The sequence below is a fragment of the Hemiscyllium ocellatum genome, chromosome 7 (assembly GCF_020745735.1).
Source record: "Hemiscyllium ocellatum isolate sHemOce1 chromosome 7, sHemOce1.pat.X.cur, whole genome shotgun sequence".
Classification (NCBI taxonomy): domain Eukaryota; kingdom Metazoa; phylum Chordata; class Chondrichthyes; order Orectolobiformes; family Hemiscylliidae; genus Hemiscyllium; species Hemiscyllium ocellatum.
The window spans coordinates 72,734,743-72,756,071 of NC_083407.1; the positions used below are offsets into that span (position 1 = coordinate 72,734,743).

Sequence of the window (21,329 nt, forward strand, 5' to 3'; positions counted from 1 at the left end):
AGAACAGGTATAGCAACGTGAGGCAGACGGTCTCTCAATGTTTATTTGTGTGAACAAAGTTCAAGAAAGATCATAACCACAAAACATACAGTGGCATTGTTGTAAAAGAAGAGTTCAATAATGGCTGGGACATGTATTCAGCAACCGGCAGCTGCAAATTTCTGCTCTGACTTACACACTGAGAATTTATGGCATCCAGTTATTCCAGGAAAGAGAAATGAAATGTAAGTGACATATAAATAAAGTGAGTCAGGATTCAAATGAGGTAAATGTATGTGGAAATAAGGTAGGCCCTGCTCACCAGCAAGATTCTAAAATCACAATTTGAGGCTTAAGGAGAAAAGTAAATCACAAAACTTTTTTGAAACAGATTCCATTTACTTTCATTCTCATTGTATTTTCCGAACTTTCTCACCATTGCTTACACACACGGGAAGAATCCACCCAAATGTTTAAAATGTTATCAGTCTTAATAATGACAGTGAAAATAATTTTCCAAAATGAGCCATTTCATTTAGTTTTCTTCTGCTCTGTGCTGGTTTGCTTTATTGGCAACTGTTTCCATCCCAAGGCTCACTGAACTACACTGGCTTTCAGTCCAGCACGGTGTCTATCTTAAAATTCTACTGTATTTGCTACTTCCTTCATGGGCTGAATATCTCTACAACCACTGTCACAATTCCCGTAGAAGAGAATAACATTTAAAACAATATGAATTTTCCATTGACCAATGGCATGGGTGGCACGGTGGCACAGTGGTTAGCACTGCTGCCTCACAGCACCAGGGACCTGGGTTCAATTCCCGCCTCAGGCGACTGACTGTGTGGAGTTTGCATGTTCTCCCCGTGTCTGCGTGGGTTTCCTCCGGGTGCTCCGGTTTCCTCCCACAGTCCAAAGATGTGCGGGTCAGATGAATTGGCCATGCTAAATTGCCCGTAGTGTTAGGTAAGGGGTATATGTAGGGGTACGGGTGGGTTGCGCTTCGGCGGGTCGGTGTGGACTTGTTGGGCCGAAGGGCCTGTTTCCACACTAAGTAATCTAATCTAATCTAATGAAAATCACAAGGAGGTTTTGAAAATCATAAACCATAAACAAATAAAAATCATATGAACTAAATATTACTTACTATTCAACTAACACATTAAACTACAGAAAATGCACTTTCCACAATAACTAAATGTCACAGCTGAAAGCCCAATGCCAGATTGATACATTATGCTATACTATCAGCAAAAGTGTAACCTTGGAAGGTAAAGTCCCAAATTCCTCCCTGCTATTCAACAGGGTCTCTTCCCCTGCCACAATCAGGTCATGTTTTACAATCTCAACAGTATTCTACTTGACAGAATCACATGAACAGTCTCTTCCTTTGCTTGGCACTTTAGCAGCTCCTGGTCTGTCTGCCCCCTGAGTCACAGTGTCTGTGTTCAAATAGACAATCTATCCCTCTTTTGTTTTGAAGTATGGAAACTAGCACTTGAGTTTCTATGGCTTTTTGCCTGGATTTCTGTCCCCATAACAACCAACTCGAGTTGGTCTATCCCTAGGCTCAGTTCTGTAAAGCACTTTCATTCCAAGACATTCATTAAACCTTCAACTGTAAGTGATAGCTTAAAATATTACCATCTTATAAAATATTGCATTTGGATTGCCTCGCCAATTAAGCAATCTTCCAAGGTCATGCTGTTCTTCAAATTCTGGACTCGTGATCACCTACAGTTGTGCTCCTTTGTTGGCAGCTGTGCTTCTTCCATCTCGACCCTAAATAATGGAACATACTCTCCAAGCCCTGTTATCTACACCTCCCTCTTCCATTAAGGCACTTCTTAAATCCTACTATTTTGGCCAAAGCTGTGACAGCCTGTTCTTTTATCACATGTGGTATGGTATCATATTTTATTTCATAACACATTTTGAGGCATCTTACTACTTTAAAGGCACTACAGGAATGCAAATTATTTTTGTTACTGACTATTCATTTTCAATTGCCAATTATACCATTTTTTGTTTTAACTAATGTTCAGTTTAATGTGTACATTTTTCAAAACAACTGGTTCAACACATTACTATATATCTCGAGAGCAATTGGAACCTGAATGCAGGCCTCTAAACCCTGACATAGGAACACCACCACTATGCCACAAGAACCCTTTTTATTAAATCAATTTTTTAAAAATAACATGTTATGACACCTAGAGCAGGTGGGAACTGAAACATGGGTCTTCTGGCCCACAGGAAGAGATCTTACCACTATGCCACAAGAGCTCCCAAAAAGTTATAAAACAATCTGTTTGGATAGGTTATGATCCACCTCTATAGCCATCATACCTTAAGATGGGACTTGATCCCAGATTTTCTGGCTCAAAGGTAATGGAAACTACCACTGGACCACAAGAGCCTTATACTGTTCAGTACTAACAGTTGTCTTTAGTATAATTGTCATATCTCCATTAAGTGGGTTCTTATTTTGTCAACATTAAGGAGCCCTAGATTGCACTTGACTAACACCTGCTCTGAAAAGCCCATGATTATTTTTGCCAATTGAAGGAAAGTTCACAGCTGACTGCAGAAATGCAAAATTGGATACACTGGTGGATGCTCATTTAATTGTTCGTGTTACGTCACAGAAATTGTTTAATGATGTCAAGAAAACAATGTTAAGCAACAAAATACTAATCCATTAATAGTTTTTTTTGTTGCACGAATCTATGAGTTTTACTCTGGAATGTAACTCTCCCAATCAGTTTCTGTACTTAACAATACTTCAACATTAATTCACAGTAAGTTTTCATGTGTCAGTGTTTTAATTCTTTGAACGATGAAGGAAGGAAGCTCTAACCTGGTGCAATTTTATTAATGCAGCTGAAAATTGTGTTATCACATAAATAAATATTTTTAAATGGATGTTCTAGAAATACCGGAGTAAAATAATTTTAACTAACTCCAAAGTAGATTTTAAAAATTACTTAACTATTTACCAATTTTATTAGAGCACAATAGTAGTTGTAGTGAACTCTAAATGAGTTTAAAAGCTTTTAAAAACTGCATATTGCTGCACTTAGAAAAACAAATTGTGAGAGCCTTGTCAAACTTTCAGAAAGGATGGTAATTAGCAGAAACTCTCAATGTAACTAATTTCATAAGGGGGCACGACCATTTCTATCAACAGAGTTGACTTCAAATACAAATGTTGTTTCAAAACTAACATACTGAGTCACGGTCTTGAAATTTCTCAATTTTTCCACTGGTTTGGTGAGCTTTGGGCAAATTGTAAAAAGACAAAAAAAAACACAACTTCGCAATTGTTGCTCACATTAAGTTGGAGGATATTCAAAGTTAGAATGACCAGAGTCTTATCTGTTACAATATGATATGAGTTCTAGCATTTTACTTCTGTAAATTTGTACATTTTTCTATGGAAACTGTGAATCAATAGTTTAAGTTATTTCATACTATTTATACTCAAAAGCTCTATTTTTATCATTTATAATGTCCAGAATATGCAAGACGTTTAAAACAGGAAGAATGCTGCAATCAACACTGCTGAACACCAGGAAGGTTCATTCAGGACAATCAAGGTAGCAGCACTTTGAAGGCCCTTGATGTTTGATCCGGGAATACAGCACAACTGGAAAAAGACCATCACATGTCTGTACTGAGGATAGGGAAACTGAGACATTATAGCAAGGAGGGAGGATCTAATGGTTTTACAGTGTCTGTGTGGGGAATTTTATAGTTTAGCAGCACACAATATTTGGGTGATTTTGAAATGTACAATAACCCAAAGGCAGCAGTGAGCAAATGGCACTCATTATTCATATTTACTGTTGCCCATAAACCTTTAATATAGCTTCTGAGAGGCAATGCACAGTCTTTGTCAGTCAGATATAGCACAACACTCTCAACAGGGGAACTCTGGTATGCGCAAGAAAAACCCTGCTTCTTTAACCAACCAATTAGATTCGAAAATTATCTTCAAGACACACGGAACTTAATCTTACTTCAAAAGCAGAGGAAAATGTTAGGGTTGGGGAGTATTGTTTTACTTCAGGTCCTGTCAAATTTAACACAATGACCATTTGCCAGTTTCACTTCCATTTTCCAGCCACAATTAATTATTTGGCTGTTAGACAGGTAGACTCTTGGCACCAGGCCACAGCCCAAGAACAGAAAGGCCAGAGGGATAGTTCAGAAAAACCATTGTGGAGATGAAAGAGAAGGGAAGATTGGAGGCTAAAAGGGGAGATCAGAGGCCAGGGTGATATGAACATCTCAAAAAGGAGCAAAAGGAATTTGGAGTTCAAAATCAAAAAAGATGTAAATGAGGAATCTTTCATAAGTAGTAAATGAGAAAGGTTCACTGTTGGATCAAGCTGCTATCACACACCTTTACCTGCCAGGTCAACAAAGGTTTGGTTAACCTCGTTAGCCACAATAAGTTTAAAACTGATATGTCGACATAAAGATTGGTTACCCCATCTCCATCACATCTCCACAAAAGCAAGTGATTAGGATTAGGTTTTGCATTTATATATCCCACTAGATCCAAATTCATTAGTTTTTGAGGACTGAAATTTCACCTTTTCCCCCCCATCCCCAAGCTTGTACCAGGACATAGAAGCTAGAGTATTTAACTCAAAGTAACATCACATACGAAAAAGAAATTAAGTGAAAGAAAAGTGGCATTCGTAGGGATGAAGGAGAAAGATAAAGCAAAATGTGTGTTTAACTTTCTAAAATCTCCACCAACTGGAATCTGCAAAAATGAGACAGTATGCTTGTAAAAGTGAATTACCAATAATTTCAGAGGTTGTGTTGTCCTAATTAAGTTTAACACACTGATAAAAACTTTAATGGACAGACCTATGCAAACTATTGCAGGTGCTGGAATTCATGAAATTAGTTTTATTTCGCTCTCTCCAGATGCCAACTGGCCGCATATACATTTTCAGTCTTTTCTGTTTTTAATAAAGACAGCGATTCACAAACGTCGTCCTACTGTGACCCCAATTTGAGATTGGAAATCGTTTACACTTTGTGACCTCTCAGCAAGAGCTTTTTGAGAGGATGGGTGTTTGGGGAGAGATTGAGAGTGGAGATTGTGGAGGTTGACACATCTGTGGGTTCACTGTAAAGACCTGTGAAACCAGAATTTGGATTGGGAGTAGAAGGGAACTGGGAGCGCTAATGTCTGCTGGAGCAGAAACAAAAATTTTCTAACTTGGTTGGAGCTCCAGAGGACTACTACCATCATGGGGCTCTCAAAGTCAAATTTCACACTTGTAACCCTTGTAGTCCTGACCCCCACATTGGGAACCATTGAATTAAGTTCCAATATTTTTCAGATATGTTTAGTGGATTATAGTCAGCACACAGCACAGCTTCACATCTTTCAAATGTTTGCATGACAAGTCCACACTTCCTTGTGGCCCAACATTTCAACTCCCCCTCCCACTCTACCGAGGAAATGGAGGTCCTGGGCCTCCTTCACCACCGCTCCCTCACCACCAGACGCCTGGAGAAAGAACGCCTCATCTTCTGCCTCGGAACACTTCAACCCCAGGGCATCAACGTAGACTTCAACAGTTTCCTCATTTCCCCTTCCCCACCTCATCCTAGTTCCTAACTTCCAGCTCAGCACTGTCCCCATGACTTGTCCGGACTTGACCTACCTACCGGTCTCCTTTTCCACCTATCCACTCCATCCTCTCCTCCCTGACCGATCACCTTCATCCCCTCCCCCACTCACCCATTGTGCTCTATGCTGCTTTCTCCTCATCCCCACCCTCCTCTAGCTTATCTCTCCACACTTCAGGCTCACTACCTTTATTCCTGATGAAGGACTTTTGCCCGAAACGTCGATTTCACTGCACTTTGGATGCTGCCTGAACTGCTGTGCTCTTCCAGCACCACTAATCCAAAGTCTATCAGTGAGGTATGGTGTAATAAAGTTTTTACAGCAGCAGGGCAAAGCAGACCACAACCTAATTTCTGCATTTATCTATGCATGTACAGACTCAAAGTCATCATCTAATTCATTCCAAATTAATGGTGAGCACAGATCGCATAACCATTAATCATACTATAAAATCCAGGCTATTTTCGATTTGTACTTTCATTGATTTCATCAGTAAAGGTCAATGGATCAGGTATTCCAACTATATTTGATAAACTACCAATTCAGATATATGAATATTGTATCATTTTAGTTTCTGACTTTTTGATTGTGGACTGAAATGGAAAAGGAATGGTTTTAAAACCAAGGATTGCGGATGGAATCACTGTATTATTAAAAGTAAGTTATTAAAACTCACGTATGTGATGTTTACACTGCTGCATTGTTCAAGCAGTGGTAGAAGCTGTGGTTGATGGCCTGACACCAGGGCTTTGTATGCAAAGTGAGATTTGACTGGTAACAATTAGCTGATTCATTTGTGCAATTGTGACCAATCGTGGATGCTGGAAATGTTGGGTCCATTCAAAAACAATCACTGCAAATTATGAGAAGTAACAAGGAGGATAAGGGAAGAAGCACAGAGAAGAAAGAGACAAAAACAAAAGAAAGCTAATTGGAAAAATGAAGACAGTGAGAGAGAAGGTGAAATAGAATGACAGAGGAAGAGGTCAACAGCACCAGAAAAGAGAAAATGATTGACAAAGGCAGGGAGAGAGATGGACAGTGAAAAACAGGGGCCAGATGACAAGGCTTTGTAACTGTATTGCGTTTTCGTGAATGACAAAGTTACCATGTCAGATCAGTTCAGTTGCAGTGCCAAATAATCAAATAGCAAATCAGTGAGTCTGAATAATTGGTATTCCTGGCATCTGTACAAGGCTGGAAAGGGTATGGTACATTTTTGTCAGACCTTTGTCAGATATCTTTTTAGGATGATATGAATCCTAGACATCTGTTCAAGGCTATAAAATCTGTGGTTATTTTTATATCTGTTGTTTTTTATAATTTAAGAACTTGTGGGCGGCACGGTGGCACAGTGGTTAGCACTGCTGCCTCACAGCACCTGAGACCCGGGTTCAATTCCCGACTCAGGTGACTGACTGTGTGGAGTTTGCACGTTCTCCCCGTGTCTGCGTGGGTTTCCTCCGGGTGCTCCGGTTTCCTCCCACAGTCCAAAGATGTGCGGGTCAGGTGAATTGGCCAAGCTAAATTGCCCGTAGTGTTAGGTAAAGGGGTAAATGTAGGGGCATGGGTGGGTTTCGCTTCGGCGGGTCGGTGTGGACTTGTTGGGCCGAAGGGCCTGTTTCCACACTGTAAGTCTAATCTAAAAAAAAACTTAACAGTACCTCAGGCATGCTCCTTTCCCTTCAAGTATCAAAATTGTAAATTTAAGCTTTCAAACCTTTATTCTTTCCAATTATAGATGTGGTGTTTCTTTCTTTTAAATCAGATGATGAAAAGCAATCTAAGTTTTTTTACATTTTCACTACTGTTAGAAAGATACTTTATTTTAATATTGTTTGAAGGACCTACGTTTTGAGGACTGTGGAAGGATGAATTTACTTCAAGTTTTATGGTCATACCTAGAGTGATTCATTTAAAAGAGGCCAGTTAAAGTTAAATGTGGACATTGGAATTATTTTTAAACATAGTTTCCTAGAAATCACATGACTGGTGAAAACTGCTTGTTTTCCTGTAGACATTGCAAGGCTGTTTTGAACAGCAATTGGCATGGTGAAGTCATTCCATTATATTTAGATGAAGTTGGAAGAAAGCCTGCTAATATGCAGCCGAATTGGAGGGAAGCCTGCTGTGAACAAGGTGAACTAGAAGGAGGCCTAATAAGAACAAGCTGAGTTGGAGAAAAGTATGTCTTCAACAGGCTGCCCAGCTGATCTCTCATTTCTGAAATTTTATCAGTTCAGGATGAAAACTATGTTATTTTCAAACAGTGATCGAAAGATTAAACTTTGAAAGATTCTATTTTATGAACAAGCTATGACCAAAAGATTTGAGAATTAACAGTGCATGATCAGTGATTTGATCATGTGCCACAGCATCAGAATCTAGAACATCCTCCATTTCATTTTTTTTTGCCAGGAAGTACAATCTAATAGCTAAAGCAAGTTTTTTTAGGGTTTTTTTGTTTCTTTTTTGAGAAAGCGAGAGTACATGTGTGCATGTGTTTGCAGCTGAAAATGTGTTGCTGGTTAAAGCACAGCAGGTCAGGCAGCATCCAAGGAACAGGAAATTCGACGTTTCGGGCCAGAGCCCTTCATCAGGAATGAGGGAATGTGTTTGCATTTGGCTTTGGGGCTCTTACTGGGATAAGTGATATTATGATACTGACTGTGTATGTTAACCAACGATTGCATCTTTATTAAATACATTTTGTATTGTTAATAAATCCATAATTGTCTTTTAATAGAACTTTTTAGTTAAGACCTGATATAGCGGTGGTATTTAATTGAACATCAAGGTAGGACAGCAAAACATACTTTTATTTCAGGTCTTAACGTTGGGATTCATAAAGAGGGTACAAAAACTAGAATAAGGGCACTTTACCTGAATGCTCATAGCATTCATAACAAGGTAGATGAGTTAATTACACAAATCATCGTGAATGAATAGGATTTAGTAGCCATTGCAGAGGCATGTTTGCAGGATGGTCACGACTGGAAGTTAAATATTCAGGGGTATCGATTATTCAGAAGGACAGACAGAGAGGTGGTGTTGCTCTAATATTTAATGACAACATCAGGGTGGTGGTGCAAGATGATATGGATTCAACCTTAATCTCCACAGAAATTCTAAGAAGAAAATGTCACTGATAAGTGTAGTCAATAGGACACCAAATAATATCACATTGAGATAGGCATTAGTTGTTTGTTTATTGCCCGTTAAAAGATAACATCCAATACCAAGGTCCTGTCCTTAAACAATAAAGACTACAATAGGATGGAGGAGGAGTTAGCTAAAGTAGGCTGGAAGCAAAGATTTTATGGTGGGAAGCTGCCGAACAGCATTTTCAAAGCAGTTTTTCAAAGTGCTCAGCAAAATTACATCCAGTAAAAAAGGAAGGACTGCACGAAAAGGGGTAATCTGTCACCTGTCTAAGGAAATAAGGGAGGCTATCAAATTGAAAGAGAAGGCATACAAAGTCACCAAGTGCAGCAGGTAACTAGAAGATTTGGAAAGCTTTAAAAGGTCAACAGAAAGCCACAATAAGAGCTATAAAGAAAAGAAAGATAGAACATGAGAAAAAACTAGCTCAGAATATAAAGGCATAGCGAAAGTATACATAAAACAAAAAAGACTGGCTAAAGTAAACACTGGCCTTTTAGAGGATGAGAAAGGGAATTTAGTAATGGGATATGAGGAAATGGCTGAGGCATTGAATACGTATTTTGTGTTGGTCTTCAGAATGGAGAATATGAATAACATGCCAGGAATTGACAAAGAGACGAAGGTAAGTGAGGACCTGGAATCAATCATTATCACGAAAGAGGTGGTGTTGGGAAAACTAATGGAGCTAAGGGTAGACAAGTCTCCTAGCCCTGATGGAATGCATCACAGGGTGCTAAAAGAGAAGGCGGGAGAAACAGCAAATGCACTTGTGGAAATTTTCCAAAATTCACTGGACTCTGGGTCAGTTCCAGCAGATTTGAGAACAGCAAATGTGACACCACTGTTTAATAAGGGAGGTAGACAAAAGATGGGGCATTATAGACCAGTTAACTTAACTTCTATAGTGGGGAAAATGCTTGAGTTTATTATCAAGGAAGACATAGCAAGACATAAAGAAAGAAATTATCCTATTGGGCAGATGCAGCATGGGTTCATGCTTAACTAATAGTTTGGAATTCTATGAAGACATTACAAACACGGTAGACAACGGGGACCCAGTAGATGTGGTATATCTATATTTTCAAAAGGCATTCAACAGGGGCCACACAACAGACTGCTGCATAAAGGTAAGGATTCAAGGCGTTACAGGCAATCTATTAGCATGGATAGAGGATTGGTTAACCAACAGGAAGGAAAGAATGGGAATAAATGAGTGCTGATCTGGTTGGCAGTCAGTGACTTGTGGTGTGCTTCAGGGATCAATGTTGGGACTGCAATTATTCACAATTTACATAGATGATTTGGAATTGGGGATCACGTGTAGTGTGTCAAAGTTTGCAGATGATATGAAAATGAGTGGTAGAGCAAAGTGTGCCAAGGACTATGAAAATTTTCAAGGGGACATAGATAGTTCAAGTGAGTGGGCAAAGTTCTGGCAGATAGAGTACAATGTTAATAAATGTGAAATCATTCATTTCAGTCGGAATAACAGTAAAAAGGACTATCACTTGAATGGTAAGAAATTGCAGCATGCTGCTTGGCAGAGGGGCTTGGGTATCCTTGTGCATGAATAACAGAAGACTGGACTGGAGGTGCAACAGATAATGAAGGCGGCAAATGGAATTTTGTCCTTCATTGCAAAAGGGATTACGTTTAAAAGCAGAGAGATTATGGTGCAGCTTTATAGAGTGCTGGTGAGGCCACACCTGAATACTGCGTGCAATTTTGGTCTCTTACTTGATAAAGATATATTGGTACTAGAAGGGGTGCAGAGGAGGTTCACTAATTTGATTCTGGAGTTGGGATATAAAAGGAGAGATTGGGATTATATTCATTGGAATTTAGAAGAATCTTATAGAAACATAAAATAATGAAGGGAATAAGTAAGATAGAAGAAAGAGGATGTTTCCACTGGTGGGTGAAACAAGGACAAGAGAGCATAGCCTCAGAATTAGGGGAAGCATATTTAGGACTGAATCGAAAAGGAACTTCCTCACCCAGGAGGTTGTGAATCTATGGAATCCCCTGCCCTGGGAAGTGGTTGAGGGTGCCTCAGTAAATGTTTTTAATGCTAAGATAGATAATTCCTTTACTGTTCAAAAAAATTAAGGGTTATGGTGAGAGGACGGATAAGTGGGGCTGAGACCATGAAAAGATCAGACACTATCTAATTGAATAGCAGAACAAGCTCAAAGGGCCATATGTTATGTCTTATTAAAATTAAAAATTGCCTTGAATACTTGTATTCTCTTTCTGATTTTGCAAGGAGTTCTTTTTTGTTCAATACAAATGTATCAACATTCTCCATATTAATTAAAAAGGGTGTTGGAATATTTGCCATAAGAATAAATATTTATGTTTTAATAAATGGGCGGCACGGTGGCACAGTGGTTAGCACTGCTGCCTCACAGTGCCTGAGACCCGGGTTCAATTCCCGACTTAGGCGACTGACTGTGTGGAGTTTGCACGTTCTCCCCGTGTCTCCGGTTTCCTCCCACAGTCCAAAGATGTGTGGGTCAGGTGAATTGGCCATGCTAAATTGCCTGTAGTGTTAGGTAAGGGGTAAGTGCAAGGGTATGGGTGGGTTGCGCTTCGGTGGGTCGGTGTGGACTTGTTGGGCCGAAGGGCCTGTTTCCACACTAAGTAATCTAATCTAAAAAAATAATGAAGCCAAGTACAGGGCAAATTTGTACGAAAATGCATCTCCTATCTGTTAGGACATTTATATAAAAGGAAGCAATGAAATGGAGTCAGCAAGATTCAAAAATGTATAAAAATATTTGTGGACAATGTTTAACCAGGTTTATTTACAGACAGATTATCACCTACATTCCAACTTCATCTGCATTTTATTTAATGGGATTAGTGACAATAAATAATCTAAAGTTCAGCTGCTATTTCAAAGATTTATTCTGGGTGTTTGCATCTTTAAATAGAGAGAGACATTAATGCTTCTAAGTAAGCTTTTTCATTAAAAGTTTTAATCTATGTTTAGTAAAATTCTTACACATTCTAATGAAATCACCATTTTCTTCTGGTTTAGTTATGTTTTAGTTCCATCGTCTATAAACTAAACCACCATATGCCATTTATAAATTTATTTCTACATAAGTTACATAACTAGTATCAGAATTAAAATGAAGATGAACAAAAGATTTTTCATTACACTAAATTAAGCTTCAGTACGCAATCAGGCTCAATTTTTCCATTAACATAATCAATATGACAAGATGGGTTTGGATCAAATCTTAATTTCACTCACGGTAAGAGGTCTAAAGATTAAATAACAAAAAAAAAGTGTCCAACCTTGTACAAAAAAGTTACTCCTTCCAGATGGGTACTAGCTTCATTGGAACACTAATTACATTCACTGTATGCATGGGCTAACCAGGACTTAATACCAAAAATTGGCAAAATACATTGCCAATGAGTCACAGTAACAATCACCATCCTAATCTTCAAACACAGTGGCTGCTACCACTTAATCATAAGTATTGTTATCATGCCAAAAAGACTGCTGCCACCAAGATTTTGTTTCAATTTTCAAAAAAGCAATTTACTATTGCATATACTGTAAATACTTTATTTTGTCAATAAACCAGTACAGTTAAATAAATAAATTCAGGTTGAAAGAAAAACCAAAAACACTCTGGTAACCAATTTTTTTTATTTTAAATCATTGTTTAAAAGAAATGTTAAAAATCTACAGCTTGATACAGCAGCGTTTTTTTTATGAAAACAAAACTACAATATAGTTTAAAACAAATTGCTGCACCCATTGTAGAATATTTATATAATTTTTGATGGAGCTAGAAATAGCATCAGCTGTCTTTGAAAACAGATTAACAAGTTGCCTTTATGCAGATCCAACACCCTTATATATTATGCATACCTTCAAGTTCACTATTTCTATTGAAACATGCTTAGTAATCATTGCTGATTGCTTTTTACATGTAGATACATTACTTATGTATTAAAATGAAAGGACAACTAATAGAATTGTTGAAGTGGTTCAATTATTAGAAACCAAGTTATAAGAAAAATATCACGTCCAGGGAATCATAGATAAAGCAGTGAGAAATTACAATGACATTTGCTGAAATAATTCTACCTATAATTTTTCAGGCAGTGCAATATTAGGCTTCTCCAAAATAGCACAATTAACAAGAAGCATATTTTTCATAAAATCTATTAGACTAAAACATATACATAAAATATATATTAGTATCTCCGGCCACGTAATACAACCAACTGTTGACATTTTAATTGAAATTTACAGTATAATATAATATTTTACATAGTAACATTGTGACACCAAAATAAAATGTACAATTATTTTATGTCTTGTGCATCTCCTATGGTATGGCTCATTTTGGCTAAAATCCTCAGACTCTATTTAGTTGTCTTTGTCATCATGACTTTTTGATGTTTCTCTTTTTTTGTTTCCTTCTGTTTTCTAGTTCTCTTGTTTTTTTGCTGCTTTGGGATGAGAAATGGCATGGTATTGGATGACAAACTAAAAGGAACTTGGAGAGGGGAGCAGGCTCAATTTTCTGTTGGTGGAGCCCGGTAAAACATGATATTACCTTCCTAATATTTTCCACACGTATAACATCCATTTCGCCTCACCTTCAGCCTATCAGTGACTCCCCAGTCCTTCATTCTGCAGCACTTTCTCCATTGTAGCCAATATCAATTCTCCTTTTCTAAACGATTATACTCTAGTCCCAATGCAACGCTGCTTACCTTCTCCATCATAATTCAGTCTTTTATCTTGCTCAGTTCCTCTGGTCATCAATGCTCTTCCATTGCCTTTATGACTTGCACTGCCTTTTGGCACACAAGTAGGAAAACAGCCAGTCATGGTCCAGAACACTGATCACTTAAGGAGATGGACCTGTAGTTCTATTGCAGAATGCTACATCAATGTCATACTGACATGTGCCAGAAACTTAAGCAGCAAACACTTGCTACGCATGAAAGTCTAAGGGTACTAATCCTTAGTGAAGCCAAAGAGGACTAAGTGAGGCATGGGATACCACTGCACTATTCAAAGAGCTCATCTAGTTCTAGTCCAAGGATTTAGCCACAGTCAGTCCTGCAAATCACATGCAACCAGTCTAATGATCACAGGTGGATCGTTCAAATCATAAAACCAAAGTAGTAAAAATAGGCCATTCAGCCAGGCTACTTTGCTCCAGCATTCAATTAGATCATTATTGATCTGATAAGCCTCACATCAACTTTCCTTAATGACTCCCTTAATGATTGCTTGTTAACTCCTCAAAGAATTCTAATATCCTTGTCAGGCATGATTTTCCCCTTCGTCAAGAAATATTTGATCATATTGTGTATCTCTAATTATTCTGCTAATAGATCTTTTATAAAAGATTCTAACATTTTTCCAATGTCAGACATTAAGATAAATGGTCCATAATTACCTTTTTGTTTGTCTCCTTCCCTTTTTGAATAAAGGTGTTACAACTAACAGTTTTCCAATCTTTAGGGACATCAGAGAATCTTTAGATTCTGGGAAAGATTATTACCAGTGTATCCACTATCACTATAGCTACTTTTTTAAAAAAAATCCTGATGGATCCCATCAGGTCCAGAGACTTATTGGCCTTAGCTTCAATGGTTTCCCTCATACTTTTCCATGGTTTAAAGTTATTGCAATTATTTCCTTTCCTCCTTTTGCCCTTTGATTATTCAGATTTTCTACCATGAAGACTGATGCAAAGTATTTATTCAATTCCTGTCATTTTATGGTTCAGCAAAATTACTTTCCCAAACTCTAACTTGAAGAGACCCACGTTCTCTTTGGCCTTTCTTTTCCTTTGTATATGTCTTTAAAAAAAAATGTTCTTCCTGTTCATCTTGATATTACTGAGAGGTTTATCCTCAAAGTTACCCTCTTTAATATCTTTTGGTAAGATTTCTTTTAAAACTTGTCTAATCCTCTGGCTTAACACTAGTCTTTGCCAAATCTTACACTTTTTCTTTCAATTTGCAGCTATCCTTACTTCCTTTGGCTAACTACGGTTAGTTTATGCCATTCCTGGTATTGAGCCTTCCTACTGGGATATACTTTTCTCGTGAGCCATGGTCTATATTCTTAAATGTCTGCCATTGTTCCTCTACGATCTTTGCTGCAAAATTCCCTTCCCAGTTCACTCCAACTAACTCTGCCCTCATTCGTTTGCAATTACCCTTTAGTAAAGTTTATCACAGTTGTCCCCGACCCAGAGTTTTTTTCTCTCTCTCTCTCAAACTGAATGCTAAATTGTACCAAGTCAGCATGTTGTGGCGGTATCAGTCCAGGGGGTTGTCCACTCTTTCCCTGTAATGAAACAAAGGGAAGTATTGCATCTGATGAAAGCAAATCAAAGAGCGGTTAGTGGTGATCCTGGGAAAGCGTAGGAGATGAGATGAGCCAGTTAATAAATAGGAGGCATTAAATGCAGGAATGGTCAGTAGTTTAGGAAGATAAGAATGGGAAAGCTGTTGAATGGAGAAGATGCTGGAAAAATGAGACTTGCAGTCCATGAGTCTTTGTGAGACAAGTGTTCAATGACAGAGTTAAAGTGAGCTCTAGTCCTGTAAGCACGAGGTAGAGAAATGGCATGTAGCATTGCTGACCTTCTCCCTATACTTTTTATTTCATTCGTTCACAGGATGAGGGTGTCGCTAGCTCGGCCAACATTTATTGCCCATCCCTAATTGCCAAAGGCAATTAAAAATCAACCACATTGATGTTGATCTGGAGTCAGTCATAGGCCAAATCAGGTAAGGATGGGAGTTTTGTTCCTTAATTGGACATTAGTGAAGCAGATGGGTTTTCTGACAATCAACAATGGATTCATGGTCCCTATGTGAATTCCAACACATTGTTCTGACCCAGGCCACTATCTTAATCCAGATTCGCTAACTCTGGTAGCCTTCTTTGCTGGTCAGAAGAAATCTCTATCCTCTTTTCCACCACTACATCCACTAGAACCGCTAGGTCCCTGTCAGTAAATTGATGAGTTAACTTGCCTTTCTGGGCCATTTCCTCAGTGACAGCAGTGGAACATCAGTGTTAAGGGTACTTTCTTGATGTAGCACCTTAAGTGTTGTGGAGCTGAATTTTAAATATGTTGCCAGCACATGAATATCACAAAGTCCCAGGAACAGTGAGCACTTCCAATCTCCTTCTACAAGACAGGCCAAAGGTCAGTTGCATAAGTAATGAAATTAAGAGTGCAAGGTTGCACGAGAAAAGTTAACATAGGCCAAGGCGAACTATGGACTATGAATTATGCTTGGATCTCACTCGAGAAAACACTTCTCCAAAAATAACAGGAACATTCAGCCCAAAAAAACAATTCAGTCAAGATGTTTCAACACTTGTTTGCTGATCCATAACCGAAACCTTCACCTTCAAAAGGACCAATTTTTTTTAGTGCTTTGAATGATACCTCAGTGGTTAGCATTGCTGCCTTTCTGCGCCAGGGAGCAGAGTTTGATTCCAGCCTCGGGTGAATGTCTGTGTGAAGTTTGCACATTCTCCGTATGTCTGTGGGTGTTTCCTCCGGGTGCTCCAGTTTCCTCCCATAATCCAAAGTTGTGGGGGTTAGGTGAATTGCCCATGCTAAATTGCCCATAGTGTTAGATACATTAGTCAGGGGTAAATGTAGGAGAATGAATGTGGGTGGGGTACTCTTTGGAGGGCCGATTGGCCTGTTTACATACTGTAGGGAATCTAATCTTTAAAAAAATCTTGCAATCCAACAAAAAAGTGTGCAGAAGTGAGGAGCACATTCCTGTGCTTGGTTTAGAAACATAAGAAATATCTAAGAGTCAAAGTGGTCATACAATACGTTGAGCTCGCTCCTTCAAGAAGATCACAACTGATCTGATCTTTGCTTCAATTCCATTTTCCTCCTTGGTCCCTATAAGCCTGCACTCCCCTTTGGTTCAAGAAGTAATTTCTCAGCTTTGAAGCTATTCAATGTCTCAGCTCAGGAGAAAGTGAGGTCTGCAGAATCAGAATCTGCTGGAGATCAGAATTGAGAGTGTGTTGTTGGAAAAGCACAGCAGGTCAGGCAGTATTTGAAGAGCAGGCGAATCAATGTTTCAAGGCCGGAGCCCTAATGAAGGGTTCCGGCCTGAAACATTGATTCTCCTGCTTTTCGGATGCTGCCTGACCTGCTGTGCTTTTCCAGCAACAGACTCTCGACAATCACTCAGCTCAGCCCAGACCCCACAGCTTTCTGGAGGAGAGAATTCCAAAGGTTTTAACCTGGAGGGTGAAGAAACTTCTGCATCACACTATTAAATGGTAGATCCCCATACAATAAGTATGTGCCCAAATTCTAAATCCTCAAACAAGGTGAAATGCCCTCACAATGTCCACTTTGTCAAGCCCCCAGAATCTCATGTTTCAATAAAATCACCTCTCTAAATTCCAATGAGCATAGGTCCAACATCCTCAAACTTTCTTCATTAAGACAATTCATTCATTCCTGGAATCAATCTAGGGATAGCTTTCTCTGAATTGCCATCAATGCAAGCAAACTTTTGTTAAATGATGAAACCAAAATTACATGCAGTATCCCAATTAGGGCTTAATTAATGCCATGTATGGACAGTTGTAACATTATATCACTACTTGTATACTTATTCCCTTGCAATAAAGGACAACATTCTATTTGCGTTCCTAATTAACCTCTTGTGCCTGTAAATTAATCTTTATGTTTCATGCTTGAAGTTACCCAGAACTTGGCTTTATTTTGGCATTGTTCAAAACTCGAGGGCATAGGTTTAGAGTCAAAGGGGAAACATTTAAAAAGGGACCTAAGGGGTAACTTTCTCATGCAAAGGGTGGTGCATGTATGGAATGAGCTGCCAGAGGAAGTGGTGGAGGTTGGCACAATTGCAACACTTAAAAGGCACCTGGATGATTATATAAATAGCAAGGGCTTAGAGGGATACAGGCCAAGTGCTGGCAAATGGTTAGATTAGGTTATTTGGTCGGCATGGTCAAGTTGGACCGTAGGGTCATTTCCAACTTAAGTCTCTATCTCTTCCCATTAAAGCAATATTTACCTTGAATATTCTTGTTCATAAAGTGGATAAACTCACATTTCCAAACATATGTGATCTGACAAAGTTTTGACAATTCCTTAGCCTTTTTGTTCTCCTCACAACTTGCTTTTCCAGCTAGTTTTGTATCATGAGCAAATTTGGATACATTTTGTCCTTTCATCAAAGTCACTAATACAGACCTTAAAGATATGAGGTATTTTAATGATCCCTGTTGCACTCTACAATTTAACAGTTTGCCACCTTGGGAATGATTGACTTATACTGTCTCTTTTTCCAGCTGTTTAGCTAATCCTCTAACAATGCTATCAGTCATACATGAGCTCTTAAAATGTGCAGTAGCTTTTTACATGGCACCTTAATGAAATGCCTTTATTAAATCCACTACATTTATTTGATCTCTTTTCTCCAATTACTTGTTATATCCTTAATGATGGTCTGCTTGATTGGATTATGATTTTTGTTCTATGACTACTTCCTTAATAATGGATTCCAGCATTTTTCTCAATGACGGATATTAGGCTAACTCTACGATCTTCTGTCTTCTTCCTTCGTCAAATAGAGATGTTACTTTTGCAATTTACCAATCTATTGGCACCTTTCCAGAATTTAGGGAACTTTGGAAGATTGTAATCAATCCATCCTCTACTGCTGAAACCACTTCTTTTAAGACCCTTTCCAGCAACTATCAGATCCAATGGACTTGATGGTCTTTACCCCATTAGATATAAACTACTACAAAAACTAATGATAATTGTTTTTAAGTTTCTCGCTCCTTTTTTGCTCCTTGATTTTCTACAAGTATTGAAATACTTGTATGTCTTCCACCATGAAACTGATAAAAAATATTTGTTCAATGTTTCTGCTATCATCTTTTCATTATTAATATCCTCCAAGGGACCAAAGTTTACTTGAACTAGTCTCTTCTTTTTTATGCAAATTTTGAAGCTATGTGTTTGTTATAGAGTGTTAGAGATGCAAAGCATGGAAACAGACCCTTCGGTCCAACCCATCCATGCCGACCAGATATCCCAACCCAATCTAGTCCCACCTGCCAGCACCTGGCCCATATCCCTCCAAACCCTTCCTATTCATCTACCCATCCAAATGCCTCTTTAAATGTTGCAATTGTACCACCTCCACATCATCCTCTGGCAGCTCATTCCATACACATACCACCCTCTGTGTAAAAAAGGTGCCCCTTAAGTCTCTTTTACATTTTTCCCCTCTCACCATAAACCTATGCCCTCTAGTTCTGGACTCCCTGACCCCAAGGAAAAGACTGCCTATTTACCCTATCCAAGCCCCTCATGATTATATAAACCTCTATAAGGTCACCCCTCAGCCTCCGTCGCTCCAGGGAAAACAGCCTCAGCCTGTTCAGCCTCTCCTTATAGCTCAAATCCTCCAAACCTGGCAACATCCTTGTAAATCTTTTCTGAACCCTTTCAAGTTTCACAACATCTTTCCAATAGGAAGGAGACCAGAATTGCACGACCAGAATTGCACGCAATATTCTAACAGTGGCCTAACCAATGTCCTGTACAGCTGCAACATGACCTCCCGACTCCTGTACTCAATACTCTGACCAATAAAGGAAAGCACACCAAACGCCTTCTTCACTGTCCTATCTACCTGTGACTCCAATTTCAAGGAGCTATGAACCTGCACTCCAAGGTCTCTTTGTTCAGCAACACTCCCTAGGACCTTACCATTAAGTGTATAAGTCCTGCTAAGATTCGCTTTCCCAAAATGCAGCACCTCGCATTTATCTGAATTAAACTCCATCTGCCACTTCTCAGCCCATTGGCCCATCTGGTCAAGATCCTGTTGTAATCGGAGGTAACCCTCTTCGCTGTCCACTACACCTCCAATTTTGGTGTCATCTGCAAACTTACTAACTGTATCTCTTATGCTCGCATCCAAATCATTTATGTAAATGACAAAAAGTAGAGGACCCAGCACTGATCCTTGTGGCACTCCACTGGTCACAGGCCTCCAGTCTGAAAAACAACCCTCCACCGCCACCCTCTGTCTTCTACCTTTGAGCCAGTTCTGTATCCAAATGACTAGTTCTCCCGGTATTCCGTGAGATCTAACCTTGCTAATCAGTCTCCCATGGGGAACCTTGTCAAACGCCTTACTGAAGTCCATGTAGATCACATCCACTGCTCGGCCCTCATCCTCTTTGTTACTTCCTCAAATACCTCAATCAAGTTTGTGAGACATAATTTCCCATGCACAAAGCCATGTTGACTATGCCTAATCAGTCCTTGCGTTTCCAAACACATGTACATTCCCACCAACAACTTGCTGACCACCGATGTCAGGCTCACTGGTCTGTAGATACCCGACTTATCCTTACCACCCATCTGAAACAGTGGCACCACGTTAGCCAACCTCCAGTCTTCTGGCACCTCACCTGTGACTATCGATGATACAAATATCTCAGAAAGAGGCCTAGCAGTCACTTCTCTAGCTTCCTAAAAAGAGTTCTAGGGTGCACCTGTTCAGGTCCTGGGGATTTATCCACCTTTACCCGTTTCAAGACATCCAGTACTTCCTCCTCTGTAATATGGACATTTTGCAAGGTATCACTATCTATTTCCCTACAGTCTATATCTTCCATATCCGTTTCCACAGTAAATACTGATGCAAAATACTTTAGTATCTCCCCCATTTTCTGCAGCTCCACACAAAGGCCGCCTTGCTGATCTTTGAGGGGCCATATTCTCTCCCTAATTAACCTTTTGTCCTTAATGTATTTGTGAAAACTCTTTGGATTCTCCTTAATTCTATTTGCCAAAGCTATCTCATGTCCCCTTTTTGCCCTTCTGATTTCCCTCTTAAGTACACTCCTACTGCCTTTATACTCTTCTAAGGATTCACTCAATCTATCCTGTCTATACCTGACATATGCTTCTTTCTTTTTCTGAACCAAACCGCAATTTCTTCAGTCATCTTACATTCCCTATACCTATACCTTTCACCCTAACAGGAATATATTTTCTCTGGATTCTCGTGATCTCATTTCCGAGGGCTTCCCATTTTCCAGCTGTCCCTTTACCTGCGAACATCTGCCCCCAATCAGCTTTCGAAAGTTCTTGCCTAATCCCGTCAAAATTGGCCTTTTTCCAATTTAGAACTTCAACTTTTAGATCTGGTCTATCCTTTTCCATCATTATTTTAAATCTAATAGAATTATGGTCGCTGGCCCAAAAGTGCTCCCCCACTGACACCTCAGTCACCTGCCCTGCTTATTTCCCAAGAATAGGTCAAGTTTTGCACTTTCTCTAGTAGGTACATCCACATACTGAATCAGAAAATTGTCTTGTACACACTTAAATTCCTCTCCATCTAAACCCTTAACACTATGGCAGTCCCAGTCTATGTTTAAAATCCCCTATCATAACCACCTTTCTATTATTCTTACAGATAGCTG

The 21,329-nt window shown here is 39.1% G+C and overlaps 1 protein-coding gene across 1 annotated transcript in view; it reads right to left on the bottom strand.

Annotated features, from left to right (window-relative positions):
* The window catches only part of cerkl (ceramide kinase-like), a 160,173-nt gene that overhangs the window by 112,709 nt on the left and 26,135 nt on the right, over positions 1-21,329 (bottom strand). The window contains 1 exon segment of the mRNA XM_060828120.1: positions 6,218-6,231. Coding sequence (XP_060684103.1) covers positions 6,218-6,231 — 14 coding nt within the window.